Consider the following 13,513-nt stretch of genomic DNA (forward strand, 5'->3'; position numbering starts at 1 on the left):
TACACTGTGTCCTTTATCATTATTTTTCTCCGCTCTCTGGAGTTTGTGGCTTTACACTCCACTCCTGCTAATCCCTTTTCCACAGTTGTCCCGAATGTGACTAATACTGTATGCAGAGCTCACCTGGCTTTGCTGTTCCCCCAAAGCACATGAAACTGCTGCTTGCCGTTGCCCTTCCCCACCTCCTGCAGTGTGGCGCAACCTGCACCTGCGAACGCTGCCCTTAGTGCACGTGGCACCAGCTGACTGCCGTGCCACTGCGTGCATCCCAACCGCAAAACCTGGTGCTGCGTAGGAAAAATCCTCTGATCTGCTTGGAGCTTACGAGGGCTGCAGAAGGACTCGCTCCCTGTGGGTGCCTGCGGGGATTTTGTGGATGGCTCTGGGTTACTTACTGTGCCCTGCTTGCAGACAGAGGCTGAGACAAGCTGCTGCTCCACTGCTGCGTGCTGCTGCGGCCAGCTGCAGCCTTGCTGCTATGTGTGCTGCCTGCAAATCGTCTAGCCTAAAATCTTCTTTCTTTACGCTTCATTAATTAAAGTTCTTAATCCTTTCATTGAAGAAAAAATAATTTCCTTGATTTCCTTCAGGAGTTTGAATGGCCAGTAGATGTTGGAAGCTGCAGGTAATGGCCACTGTAAATAACCTGCTGGTATCTCCCGGGCCACTTGCGGGCAGCTTGTGTGGCAAAATGGTTGCACAGCCACAGCCTGTTTGGCTTTTTAACTCTTCCCTTTGGTCTCACAGCTACACTGATGTTGGGGTCCCCCCCCACCAGCAGCATGGAATGGGGTAAATTCAGTAGCAGGGACAGAGCTTATACTGGAAGCAGCATGGAGAGAGCAATAGCTACTTGCCAGATACATTTATTTTTCTATGTAATTTTTAAATACAACATTATTTCAGTGCTGGTTGGCTTTGGCCAATTGGAAAAACCCAGCAGAGCAGACCTGGACTTGTGTTTCGTGGAAGTAAACTTGAAGGTGAGCTGAACCTCAGAAGTGAGGATGCTCAGAGCCGTGTCCCGCCCTCCACTGCGTGAGCACGCCAGGGTGAGCCCCACATCCTGGGGGGATTGCAGGAGTTGCCTTTCCTCCTTGGACTGCCGAGGTCCTGCCTGGGGCTGACTTTCAGTAGCTGGCAGTGATGAATGGAGAAGGTGATGGTGATGAAAGCCAGGGCTTTCACCCAAGAGTTTTCCCTTTTAGCAGTGGTGAGCCAGATCCTTTCCCTGCCTCTCTCCGGTCAGACACTGCTTTTTTGCAGATCCACTGCGATGAAGATTCTGCGTGCTCCAAAACCAGTGCGAGCAGATACAGATGACAGACAGCTTGTGCCAAGCTTTGCACTCTCAGTGCCCTTCTCCAGCAGGTTCTGTGTGGGCAGTCAGCCTTTGTGCTTCAGGGCTTACTGAGAGCCTGGGGCATCGCATGCTTGTGTGCACTACCGCAGTGTGGAGAGTCTTCCTCTACAGTTATTGCTATTATTAAGGCAACGAGGACGTGTTTTCCCTCTGCTCCTCAGGCTGTTGACTGGCAGGCAGGCAGGCAGAGGGTAGCTCCTGGCAAACCTGAGCTGCCTGGTCTCTCCAGCCGTTTGGTATTCCTTTGGTGCTTAGCCTCCTCCTGCTTGCTCGTGGTGATCAAAGCAGGATTGCAGGAGCAAAGAGGGGGCTTTGTGCATGTCAAGCTGAAAGGGAAGAAGAGAGACTTAGAGAAGGAGAGAGGCAGCAGCCCCAGCACTGCTGCGTGGAGCTGGTGGCCTTCTGAGACCCCTGCACCAGCATCTCACCCATCGCACCTGCTGCCGGGGAGGATGTTGCCCTGGTCATCAAAGGGTCCGCTCAGCCACCACCGAGTGGGGCCCACTGTGCACTGCAGGCAGCAAGAGCCTGCGGACATAAGGAGCTGGAAACGCTCCCTCAGAGTCAGCAGGTCATCAGGTTTTGGGAGAGCAGCATTAGTGCTCAAAAAGCTGGTGGGGAGAGGATGGTGCCTTCTTATCTGCAGGAGGCTGCTGAGAAACACAAGGGGTCCAAGCCTGAGTTTGAAAAGGTATTTGGAGACAGAGATGGCGTATGAAAAATTAGAACATATCCAGCCAAGGACTGAGGGGGAGAGAAAGAGAGAACAGAGAATGCAGGACACAAACCCAGCAGCACCTGGAGAAAGCTCTCCACCGGCATTTAAAGACAGGCAGCAAACACAGGAGGTGGGGGTTGCAGGTGCCTTAGGGGGAGAGATGCAGGGCTTGGCAGGAGTCCCTTGTGGGCAGCTGCTGCAGGCAGGAGGCCAGTACAGTGGGACCAGCAGGCAGAGAGGTCCCTGAGATGGCAGGGAGCAAAGAAACCAAGCCTGTCCCTATTCCTCCCTGAAAAGACACCTGCATGGACCCGGGCTGACAAATGCTTAGTGGGCAAATGCGTACATTACTTGAAGTATGTCCTCCAGGGTCCTCTGTGCAGACCTTGTGTGGCCCAGAAGCTGAGGTCCATGTCAGGGAGCAGGGAGGTCCTGTGCCTAGCAGAGCCCCGAGCAGGATTTGCTGTCCGATGCCATTGCCCAGGGCACAGGTGGGAACAGAAACTCCAAAGGGCAGCCCAGGACAGCTCACCAGGCAGTGAAATAAAACCCAAGCAACAGGCGTTTCATGAGCCTGCCTTGCTGTGCCTCTGCCTGCCCACCAGCCTTTCTGTGGGCCCTTGCCCGTGGGGCAGGGGGAGGTCCTACCAAGCCGGTGGAGCTGGGGGCAGTTGTGATCTCAGCTGGGCAGATGTGGGCACCACCACACCGCACACGCTGGCCCTGCAGCCCCTGCTGTGCCTGCTGCCTGCATTGCATGTGCTGCCCACGCTACCTGCTGCCCACACTGCCTGCCAGGTGGCAGCCAGCCATGGTAAGCAACGGAAGCTGTCCCTGTTCACAAAAGCCTGTTACTGACTTATTTTCCCCTCCCACAAGGCACGGTATGCCTGTCCCAGGAGGTATCACCGCCTCCCTTCCCTCCTGCAGCTGGAGAGCAGCCACAGAAGCTACTATCGAAGCAGTGCCCATCTGTGCGAAAAAAAGCCATTGTACCATAACGTTATACCAAAATGAAAACTGTCGCATTATTGGGTTTTTTTTCCAAATGGCTGGAAGTAATTTCTGGGACTAATTGCTGGGACGGAGGTGCTGAGCTGATGTGGCGATTCACCAACAGCTCCCTTCAGTCTCTAGGTCTGCTTGCAGGATAGCCCTCAATAAACACTATCAGCCTTTTATTTTCCAGAAAGCTGCCTTGGAAGGCAGGTCTGGGCGGCACAGGTCAGGCTGGGAGGACAAGCCTTAGCTGTGGGTCTGCCCCTCCCTGCAGACCCCTTCCTTCATCTGCTTCCACTCCATCCTGGAGCCCTGCCAGCCAGGGACCCTGCTCCCGTGCCTCTGCACCTGCTTGCATCCACCCTGGGCACCCTGACACTGGCTACCCCAGCTGCATCCCCAAATTTCCCCCTTGAAATTTCATGTTTTAATCTGTCCTGGCACTGGCAGTGTCACTGTGCCCTTATGTGTCTTAGAAAAAAATATCGGTGGCTCTGAAACCTGGTTTTTTTGGAAAGAAGCTGGGAAATAGGCTTCCTGCCAGTTCGCCACTCAAGGGTGCAGCAGCTGCAAGGACCAGGGGCTGGGTTCAGGGCGGGAGGCTGGTTCTGGCTCTGTGGCTGGGCAGGGGGACCCACACTGGGCTCCCACCCACTGTGCTGCGCTGGGCACGGGCAGGTCTAAGGCAACTACCTAAATTGGTGCAAATTGGCAGAAAAAAAAATAGCTGGGACAGCTCAGCACCTTGCTGACCTCCTCCTTTCGGGCTGCTGAGGTCCTCCTGCCCAGCAGCACCACCGCACCATGCTCCAGATAAATTCAGTGCAGCGTCTCCGACCCGGCGAGCCCTGGGCCCTGGGCTCCTGCATGCTGTGGGGTGGCTGCCCCCGGGCTGCTGCTGACTGCCTAGGCTTTCCATCCCATCCCTTCCCAGGCTCCCATGATGACCAGGACACCCTATGCTGGCGAAGAGCAGTTTGGCCACCTTGGCTGTGTCTCTGGGAGAGCAGGGTGGCTCCCAGGTGACGGCTCTCCTGGTACCGCTATCCAGGTACCATCCTGAGCCGTACAGTTGCTGCACCACCATCTGGAGTCTTCTCCACACTTTTTCTTGCAATCTAGCCCTTTGCTCTCTTACTCCCACTCAAGCAAACGCGAGGTGCATGCCCCACTTCATTTTTAACCCTTCATTCTTCTGCGATGGGTCCTGTGGCAGTGGCAGGCTTTTCCTGCACAAGTTAAAACTGGAAGAAGCCACACTTAAAATAGCAATATACAGAGGTATTTCCCCCTGGGAGCTGCATCTCTGGCAGTGGTGCAGTGTCGGTGTGAGCAAGCTGGGGGGCTCCGCCACCCCCCTGACCCCAGCTGTGCCCCCACCATCCCACTGCTTGCCAGACAGATGCAGGAAAGCACCTTCTGCAAAGCAAAACGCCTCCTCCCAGGGCAGGTTTGCACTAATAAACTAAAGTATTAGCAGCACAGACTTGTTCCTTTTTTTTTTCCTTTCCACTTTATAGTGTATATGTTATCGTTTATTTATAGGCAGATCACTTCACTATTTACAGTACATGAGCGTAGAGATCCTACAGTCTTTTTGATGTAAACAAGTAACTCCACAGCAGGGGAGTCTGGAAAAAGAAGCCAGTTCTGAAGTATTTACACAATTTAAAATAGAACTTTTATACCCACCAGATAGATATAGATAATACATTGAGCGATTTGGTTAAATTATCTATGAAACTATAGAATCTGACAATGTAAAAATACAAGAAAACGTTCTCTCGTTTTAGAAGGTAGACAGTTAAATCACACTAGAAATAAATCTCTTTTTTAAAAATAATAACAATAATAATAAAGGAAAGGCATAAGAATCCATGCCATCTTTTAAGGTTAAAGTATGTTACATAAATAAGGACACAACAGAACGGAACTGGGGAAAAAATTAAGTGAAATATAAAAAAATGCTACCAATTAAAAAAAACCCAACAGACTAAAAACTTGATTCTTAATCACAAAGGGATCAATTCTGCTACTTTTACTTACTCTGCAAGTAGAAAATTGCAGTTAAGTAGTACTTACTCAGTATGAGGAAGGGAGGCAGAATTGGCCCCTAATAATTATGAGCAGTGTCCTTTTACTTAAAAAAAAAAAAGGAGAAAAAGACAGAATTTAGCTTTTTTTTTTTTTTATAAATAACAAAGCAGATGTGCCCCTTTTTAGGTGAAATTCTTACACCTTTCTCAAGAAATGCATCAATTTAATCTTTCTCTCTCTTTCTCACATGCATACACACACTCCCTCCCCAACTCAGTGTTTACTGCAGCATGGCTCTCAGCTCGGCGCTGTGGCCGTGGGCCCTGGGCTGCTGCTGCCCCTGACCCCAGGGTGGGCGAGGGAAGAGGAATGAAACCCGAAGGCTGCATTTGGCTCTATATTGCTTGAGATTGTCAGGGATGGACTACGAGGCTTAGAACAGAAGGGGTGTCAGGGCACAGCTACGAACAACATTGTATCTCAGTTTCAGCATACCTCCAAAAAGAAAGAAAGAAAGAAAGGAAAAAACCCACCAAAAAAAAAGAAAAGTGCTGGTCTGCGATTGCAACACCCCTTTGCATGGACCAGTGCTGAAATCAGACACTCAGGACTGTAACATGGTGACTGAGCTGCTGCTTTGTTAAAGGAGATGTGCAACCCAGCCAGCTGTGCTGAGTAGGGATCGGGATTCGTTGGGGCAGCGTTGAATCTAAAAACCAGGATTGTCCTCTGCATTCAGCCCAGACACTCAGAAACATGTGCTCCATCCCATGGAGCCCCAGGGACCCACTGGATTCCAGCCAGAAACCCAGTACCCCGTCCTGAACAATGAGCTTTTCTGGGGCAAATCTGTGCAAAAAAAGCAAAGGGGCATTTTATCACGAAAACTCTTCACATTCAGCATTTCCCCACAGCACCTGCAGGAAACTATATATTCTTAAAAAAATAGATCTCCTCCTTACTTACTGCCTATGGTAACGTACCCTTTTGCTCCCAGTTTCTCTTTGAAGTAGTGCTCCTTGCCCGCCTGCAGCCCCAGCCCTTGCAGGTGGTGGGGGGCAGCTCCCCGGGGCTGCCAAGGGGGCTGGGGTGCAAGGGTTCCCTTTTCAGGGTGCCCAGCTCTGAGCTGCACCCACACTGGGGCACCCGCTGCAATGCCACAGACTGGGTGGCCTGGCTGGGTGCCCCCAGCAGCACGGGCTGCCTCTCCCGCACAGCGCCCGGGCAGCGCCTTGCTCCTGCCCCGTTTCCCCATGAGCATCTGGAGCAGTCGCAGGCTGCTCAGGCAGTGAGCTCCCACCTGCCCTTGTGCCCGAGCCCTCCTGCCTGGCCCTCTGCGGACTCGGGCACTGCCAGCTCAAGACAACTATATTTAAAAAAAATAATAATAATCAAATAGAAACCTATTTTTCACTACAAACCCTGCGTGAGGGATTCTAAACCCAGCAGACCTGTGCTTCTTGAGCTGAACACCCGCCACTCTCACCCAGTCCTAAAAGCTGGGGGAAGCCGCTGGGGCAGGCAGCACAGCCCTGGGGTGACAGCACAGCCCTGGGGTGACAGCACCTGACCCCTGCTCTCCCCTGCTGCAGCGACGGGCAGTGGCACAGGGCTGCCCCAGCCACGGCTGCACATCTGCACCTCGCACACCTCTGCGCATAGTGTGTAAATCCTGGATAAATTTCTTGGGGAAGGAGGGAAAACAAACCATCCCAATTTAATGGAAAAAACCCCAACCAAACAACGAAGAAAAAAAACCCAAACCAAAAAAAAAAAGAAAAAACCCAAACCCCAAACCCACTTATAGGCTTCAGGCACCAGAAAGACCACTTATTGCATCTCTTTCTACCCTATGGGTGCAGTACTGATCAGCTCTGTGCAGGACGAGCCCTCCCCTTCCCGAGTACCGGCCTCAATATCCAGAAGCCGGGCATGGGCAGGGGCTATGGGCCAACCCGGGGCACCCAGCTGCAGGAAAACAATGCGAAATTCTATAGCTGGGTACACTGAAACCAATGCTTGGGCAGTGACTGAGTGACCCCCCAGGAGAGGTCCCCCCCAGCTCTGCACTAACCCTTCCCTCCACCACGCTTGATGCATCCCCAGCGGGGCACGGCCGGGGGGGCTCGGTGCCCAGAGCTGTGCGGGAGATGGAAGAATTCCACTTACTTTGCTTTTTTTTTGTTTGTTTGTTTTTTTGGATTGATCGTTTTCTGGAAAACATCAGCACAGCACAGGACAGTACTACCCACCCTAAATGTGTCGCTATATACATTCTACATAAGCTCTATAGCAATCACATGTAAACATCATCATTGTGAGGAAATACTAGGACAGAAAAAGGCAAAGCTACAATGAGGCAATTGCCAATAGCAGATGCTCAGTCTCGGTCAGAGCTACTTGTGTTTGCTAAGGTAGGATGACAAGTGGGGGGAGGTTGTGGCAGGAGAGATGCCAAACCTTGCTGCTGAGCCTGAAATGGCACAAGGACTGTTCCCTGACAGGGATTGTCGCCGGCGGCAGATTGGGGACCTGCAGGTCAAACCCCGCGGTGGCCCTTGCACTGCCAGGCTGGTTGTTGTCAGAACCACAGCTTCCCTGAAAGCAGGGAGAAATAGCCAGGTAACTGTGCTGGTATCGGTGCTGCCGGCATTCCTGCTCCTGCCAGAGACCAGCCGCGTACACGGCCCTGGAGCCGAGGGCCACCTCGGCAGGGCTCCAGCTCTTGGCATCACATCTTGCGTGATTTCGAAGGCTTTGGTCATACTCCCTGCAAGACAAAACAGTACCCACGCCAGGGAAATGAGAATAAAACCCCTAAGTCATGTTGAGGGGAGACCCCAGGAGACTCTAATCTATCTATTGGCAGAGTTAAGGCTATAATATTCTATCTACATAGGATGGCTGAATCCCTAGTGGTCTCTGGGTCTGAAAAATAAATGGAGACGATGGCAATGGCTTGAGGAGCAGGAAGACTCCCGCTACCTCAGGAAAACAGTACCTCTTGGCCGGCTTGTGATGGGCTTTGCTCCAGCCGGTGGTGGGCTCTCCCCCTGCCCACCTCGCTCGGAAACGGAGGGCAAGTTTGCAAGCAGATTTCAGGGGGGTGCTGCTTGAGCATGCCTTAAATCCAGCTCTGCCAGGCAGCCCCAAGGGCCCCTGGCCCGAGGCAGGGTGAGCAAGCATGCCATGGGGCACTGGTGGCATGGGGGACGGATCCTGGGGGCCAACTGGGTGCTGGGGAAGGGTATGGCTTATCAGGTACCGGACAGAGTGCAGGCGGGCTGCTGGCTGGGGCAGGCGTTCGGCACGGCTGCTGTGCCCCCTCCCGCTTCCCTGGGGTTTGGGTGGGTGGGCAGGCGGGGATCACAGATGGGTCCTTCTCACCCCGCTTGCTTTGCAGGCGGTGGAAGCGAGCGGGGAGCAAGCCGCTTGGCCCAGCCAGTCTCCCAGCTGCCCAAGGAGCCAGAGGGAAGCCAGCTACATCGCACAGACCTGGAGGCACCAACCCCGCAGGCTGCGCTGTCAGGACCTGCCAGATCAAGCCTGGCCAGCTCTGTCCCCTCTTCACCGGCTCCAAAGGCGGCGGAGGGCTGAAGCAGTGCTGCCTGGCAAGCACTGGTCCCACGGTCCCCCAGGCAGAGCATCCTTCCACCACCCTTCTCCTTTGCACCTGCAAAGCTGCCTGGCCCCATGGCAAGAAGGGCAGGGGGCTGGCGTGCCCCATCGCCTGCTGGTTCCATCACACGCCAGGACCAATCTCGGCATCTGGGTGCTGCCACCCAGCTGGGCTGGGGGCCTTGGGCCACGCCAGCGAGAAGAATGGCTTTGACAGCAAAGTGGGTGACCCCGAAGTGACTGCCGAGCAGCCCAGTTTGCCAGCAGGGGAGGCGGGTGCCTCCGTGGCCAACAGGCGAATGCCGGCTCCGTGACTCTGCTCTGACCCCCCATTTGCTGAGTGGCAAATGCCTCATTACAGTGCATAGTTAAAAATCAAGGAAGCGGTACAATAAATCTGAATTACAGTACATCTGAGCCATAAATACATTTTTTTAAGTATATACTTTTTTTCTCTTCTTCTATTAAAAATTAGTTTATAATCCTGATTCTATTCACAATTAACAATTTCATCATCACACACTACGGACAAAAAAATGTTATGGTGAACACAGCTGCAACTCCGCGGCGGGAGCACGGGGAGGAGGAGGGCTGGGAGGGGGGAGAGGGGCTGGGGGGCTCCTAGGCTCACCCTAAAACAACCAGTCAGAAGCAGAGGGACTAACGTGTGGCAGTGAGACATCAACACCATGGGGACTCACAGACAGAAGCAGCTTTGTTCAATGTAAACATCGATCGGAAGGGACAGCAGTCTCTCTCTCGTGCGTGCGTGCTCTCGCTCTCTCTCGCTCTCTCTTGCTTTCCATAGACTGAATAATTTCTTTGAAAACGTAAACATATTGGAAGTGCCTTGACTGAGGTATTGAGGTATTCCTCCAAGGTTAAGGCTGTTACCGATGCAGGCTTAGCTGGGCCTCCTGCAGCAAGCTGTCAAAATCCATGGTCTCGTACTTGCTTTTCACTGGAGCTGGGGAGGACTCCTCCGCGCTGCAATCTGGGAACGGCAGGGACACAAGGCAGCCAGGTCAGGGAGTGGGGCAGGAGCTCTCTCGCTGCCTGGCAGGGAGCGAAACTGAGGCACGGCAGGGCACTGCCAGCTTCCCCGCTACCGGCATGCTGCAGCCTGGCACCGCAGAGCCGGGACGGGGCGGTGATGGGGAAAGGGAGCAGGGACGGTGCTGTCCCCCCCACCGAAAGGAGCTGCGGGGCAGAGGGGCTGTAGCGGTGTGCAGCCCAGCAGCTCACACACCGCAGACACCCGTTTCCAGGTGCTGTGCAAAAATCTGCCGGCTGCAGCTGAATCCTGAGGGCTGACACAGGGCTGCCCCGTGGGAGCTGTGTGGGTCGTGGGGAGGGGGCTGCCTGCCTGCCGCGCTCCCCAGCCCTCCGGCAGAAGCTGAACAAACAGTGCCACTGCAAAGCCTGGGAAATTCAGCAAATGCCAGAAATAAGGCTGCTTAATTTAACAGCAGCTTAACCCTTTTGGATGTATATTTTTGAATGAGCCTTGAATGGCATGGTTGCATTTCACCCCTGCCTGTGGGCTCCCCATCTTATCCTGTTCCAGGGCATGTGGGATTCTAGGAACGAGCATGGCTGTGCAGCGAGGGGGTGACTGCTGGCCTTGCTGCAATCTGCAGGTGAGGAGCACTGAGGGGGGTGCCGCTATGCAGGGGGGCAGCTTTGGCCCCCCTTCTCACAGCACTGCTCAGCCATGTGCCAACATCTTCATCGCAGGGTGCTATCTGTTTTCTATCTTCTTCGTGCCCAAAATGAGAGGCCCTGGGATTTATTTAGATGAATGGCCATTTGCACCCATAACCAAAGTCAGAGGGATTGCTGCTCTGAGCAGATGAGAGATTCTAAGGTGCTAAAAGATGAGACAGTACTTGTGTCAGACTGGACATCTAGAGATAAGTCAAGACTTAGGGCTTTATTTTCAGGCCCTCAGTCTCTCGTGCATGAAGTGGGACACTGGTACCAATTCACCCCCTGCAGAGGGTACAGAAATAAATGTGCAGGGTTTGTGAAACACCTGCAGATCACAGCAACAAGGGGTTAGCAAAGCCTGGATCACAGTTCTTTTGCAGGACTAGCACAGGGTTTTGCTCCGGCCCCTCAGCTCAGGCTGCAGCCTGTCCCTGTGGAGGGATGGGGCCCAGCGAGACCCTGGCTAACGTGGTCGCCAAGTGAGGCAGGAGGTCTTGCAGAAGCCCATACAGCACAGAAAGGGTTAATGCGACCACAGCACATTTCAGTGCCTTCATTTTGGCTCAAAAGTGCATGTGCAGCGTGGTGAATCCATCCTGTGGAGCAGCAAACCACCCACATCACCTCTTGAGCCAATGAGATATTGCTGACTGCTGTCTCTAATGACTGGGAAGGGACTTCTCTGCTGGAACGTGTCCAGTCCTGGGCAGAAATGCAGCAGACAAGATGGGCTGTGGTCAGCTGAGAGCGAGCAGCCCTGGGATGTGATGCTACGTTTTGCAGCCAACACACTCCGGGTCCTCACACCAGCTTCTTTTCTCCTCTTGTCCCAGTTTCCTAAGCCATCTGACTGAGCGAAGAGCAGCTACATGAGCCACAGGAGAGCCGGTGGGCTTTTCCTGCAAGCTCTAAAGAGCTTAGGATCCTTGCGTGACTAGGGTTCACCAATGCAATGTGCTGTTACAGCTCTGTGCTGATAAACGAGATGTGTCAGAAAAAGCAGCTCCTGCTTTCTTACCCAAGTCAGTGTATCTGGTCCAGAAGAAGTGCCCGAGGCCACCAGAGCTGAGCTGGAACGAAGGCTCGTTCCTCTTCCTTAGCGACGTGCCGTTCTTCAGAGATAAGGCGGCATGCTCTGAATACCGGTAGGTGATGAAGCCATATTTATCCCCCCTGAGCAACCAGAGAAAGAATTCAAGATGTGATGGGCCCCTCTGACATGGCTCTGCCCAGCACTGTGCCCCTGGCCCCCCATCCTGTTGTCCCTTCATCCCACTGGCCCTGAATCCCTCTGGCTCTCCATCCCCCCGGCCCTCCCCATGTCCCTGGACTCGCATCTCCTCACCCGAAGAGCCAAGATCGTAGGGGCTTGGATGACTGAGGGGGCTGGCACGGCACAGAGCACTTTACCCCACCAGCACCACTGCATCACTTGCACATGCACAGCTGTGTGCAGGGGTGACCCTGCACCACCTGGCAGTGCTGGTGATGCCTGGGGAGAGGGACCGTCTGCAGCTGCCGAAGCCCTGGACCACAGCTTGCTCCCCACTCACCTGTTAGTCCTGGACAGGACCTGACACTCCACAATTTCTCCAAACACTTCAAAGCGTTTCTTTAGTTCACTGGAGCTCATGCTGCTCGAGAGGTTTCTGATATACACCACCCGGCCTTCTCCCTGGCAAAGCAAGTGAAAGGTTTCAGGCTCCGGGACCCCACACCTGCACGCTGCTGGCGGGCACTGGAAATGTGGGGTCATGGAGGAGCCCCAGCAAGGCAGCGCCAGGAATCAGGCTGCAGCAGGGCCATGCCACGGCAGGCACAGCCTGACATCCCCAGGGTCTGGCTGTCTCTGCTCCAGCTAGCTCACGGGTGTCACCCCCAGGACACCACTGCTGCTGGGGACAGCCATATCCAGGCTGAAGCAGCCACCACCCCCTTCTCTTTTAAATTTCTCCTGCACTCTTGCAGCTTTTTCAGCTTCTCCTGGTGAAGATGTTGGGAAATATTCCCGAGAATTGCTAGGGGCAAAATTCAATTACGTTGCAGGTGAAAAATACCACAGGGGCATGTGTGAGTGTGCGCGCACAACAGTACGGAGGAGCATGTTATTTCCCTGCGTGCCCACCCCACCCCAGCTGCCACCCACAGGTTCCTGGTGCATGAGGCTGCCTCTGCAGGGACTGCATCTGCATCGGCTGAGCGGCTTCAGGGATTCCCCGGCTCACCCCGCTAACTGCCAATGCCAACTGCACTGAAGCACCCGTGTAGGATGCTCTGGGCATTTCCTGCCAAGGACTCCGTGTATTGCCAATTGCCAGCAGCTTCCACTTCACGTCGAGTTTTTCTCTCCCCCCTCCACCCCCCATGTCCTTGTTTAGCACTGGCCTCACATCAAGGGATGCTGAAGCCAGGGCTAATGGGTTCCACTGCTGCTTTTCTGGAGCAGGAGATGAACAGAGGGCTGGGGACTGCTTTCTCCCAGAGCAAGGTCCCTGCTCACTTACGATGGCCTTTTCCCGTCTCTTCTCCAGCTGGCCCCGCTGCCCGCTCCTGCCCTGACACTGCTCACCGTTCTCACACCTGGGAAGGGAGGGAGAGGAGGTCAGCCCTGGGGGGTGGGGGGGATCCGGTGAGGAAAGCTTCAAGCGTCAAAGAGAAGCTGAGGCACACAGCATCTGCAGCAGCGGGCGGGCACTCCAGAGCACTGGCAGCAGAAGACAGATGGGGTTCTGGAAACACTGGGAAGTCCTCTCTGATAGATGCTGGACAGGGTTCCCAGCTGGTGCTTGCCCCTTCCCAGGCACAGCTCCAGCCCCTGCCCATGTCCCACCACTCCCAGCACCACAGAAACCCCTGGCTGCTTTGCCACCGGTGCTGCTTTCTCTGGCCATGGCTGACATTTGCAGCAGCTGCTGATGTACTACCAATTATTTCTATAGATTATATTTTATTAGGCAGCATCTTTATTACTTGTGCCAGCAAAGCAGAGAGAGCTGAGGCTGCCACGCACCGGGGCAAAAACACAGGGGCAAGAACAGTCCCAAGTGCCCTCCCCACAGCCCCCCTGT

The 13,513-nt window shown here is 54.1% G+C and overlaps 1 protein-coding gene across 3 annotated transcripts in view; it reads right to left on the minus strand.

Moving 5' to 3' along the window:
* Window positions 1-850: 850 nt before the first annotated feature.
* Window positions 851-13,513, minus strand: part of PPARGC1B (PPARG coactivator 1 beta) — a 57,543-nt gene continuing 44,880 nt past the window's right edge. For 2 of the 3 annotated variants that reach the window (XM_056349153.1, XM_056349154.1), the window contains exons 9-12: window positions 12,950-13,025; window positions 11,999-12,120; window positions 11,464-11,618; window positions 851-9,729 (exon numbers count right to left, since the gene is read on the minus strand). In XM_056349153.1, coding sequence (XP_056205128.1) covers window positions 9,626-9,729; window positions 11,464-11,618; window positions 11,999-12,120; window positions 12,950-13,025 — 457 coding nt within the window. In that variant the 3' untranslated portion in view covers window positions 851-9,625. The remainder of the gene's footprint in view (window positions 9,730-11,463; window positions 11,619-11,998; window positions 12,121-12,949; window positions 13,026-13,513) is intronic. The other variant, XR_008823507.1, reaches the window with a different exon arrangement.

Source organism: Falco biarmicus, chromosome 8 (assembly GCF_023638135.1).
Source record: "Falco biarmicus isolate bFalBia1 chromosome 8, bFalBia1.pri, whole genome shotgun sequence".
NCBI classification, from domain to species: domain Eukaryota; kingdom Metazoa; phylum Chordata; class Aves; order Falconiformes; family Falconidae; genus Falco; species Falco biarmicus.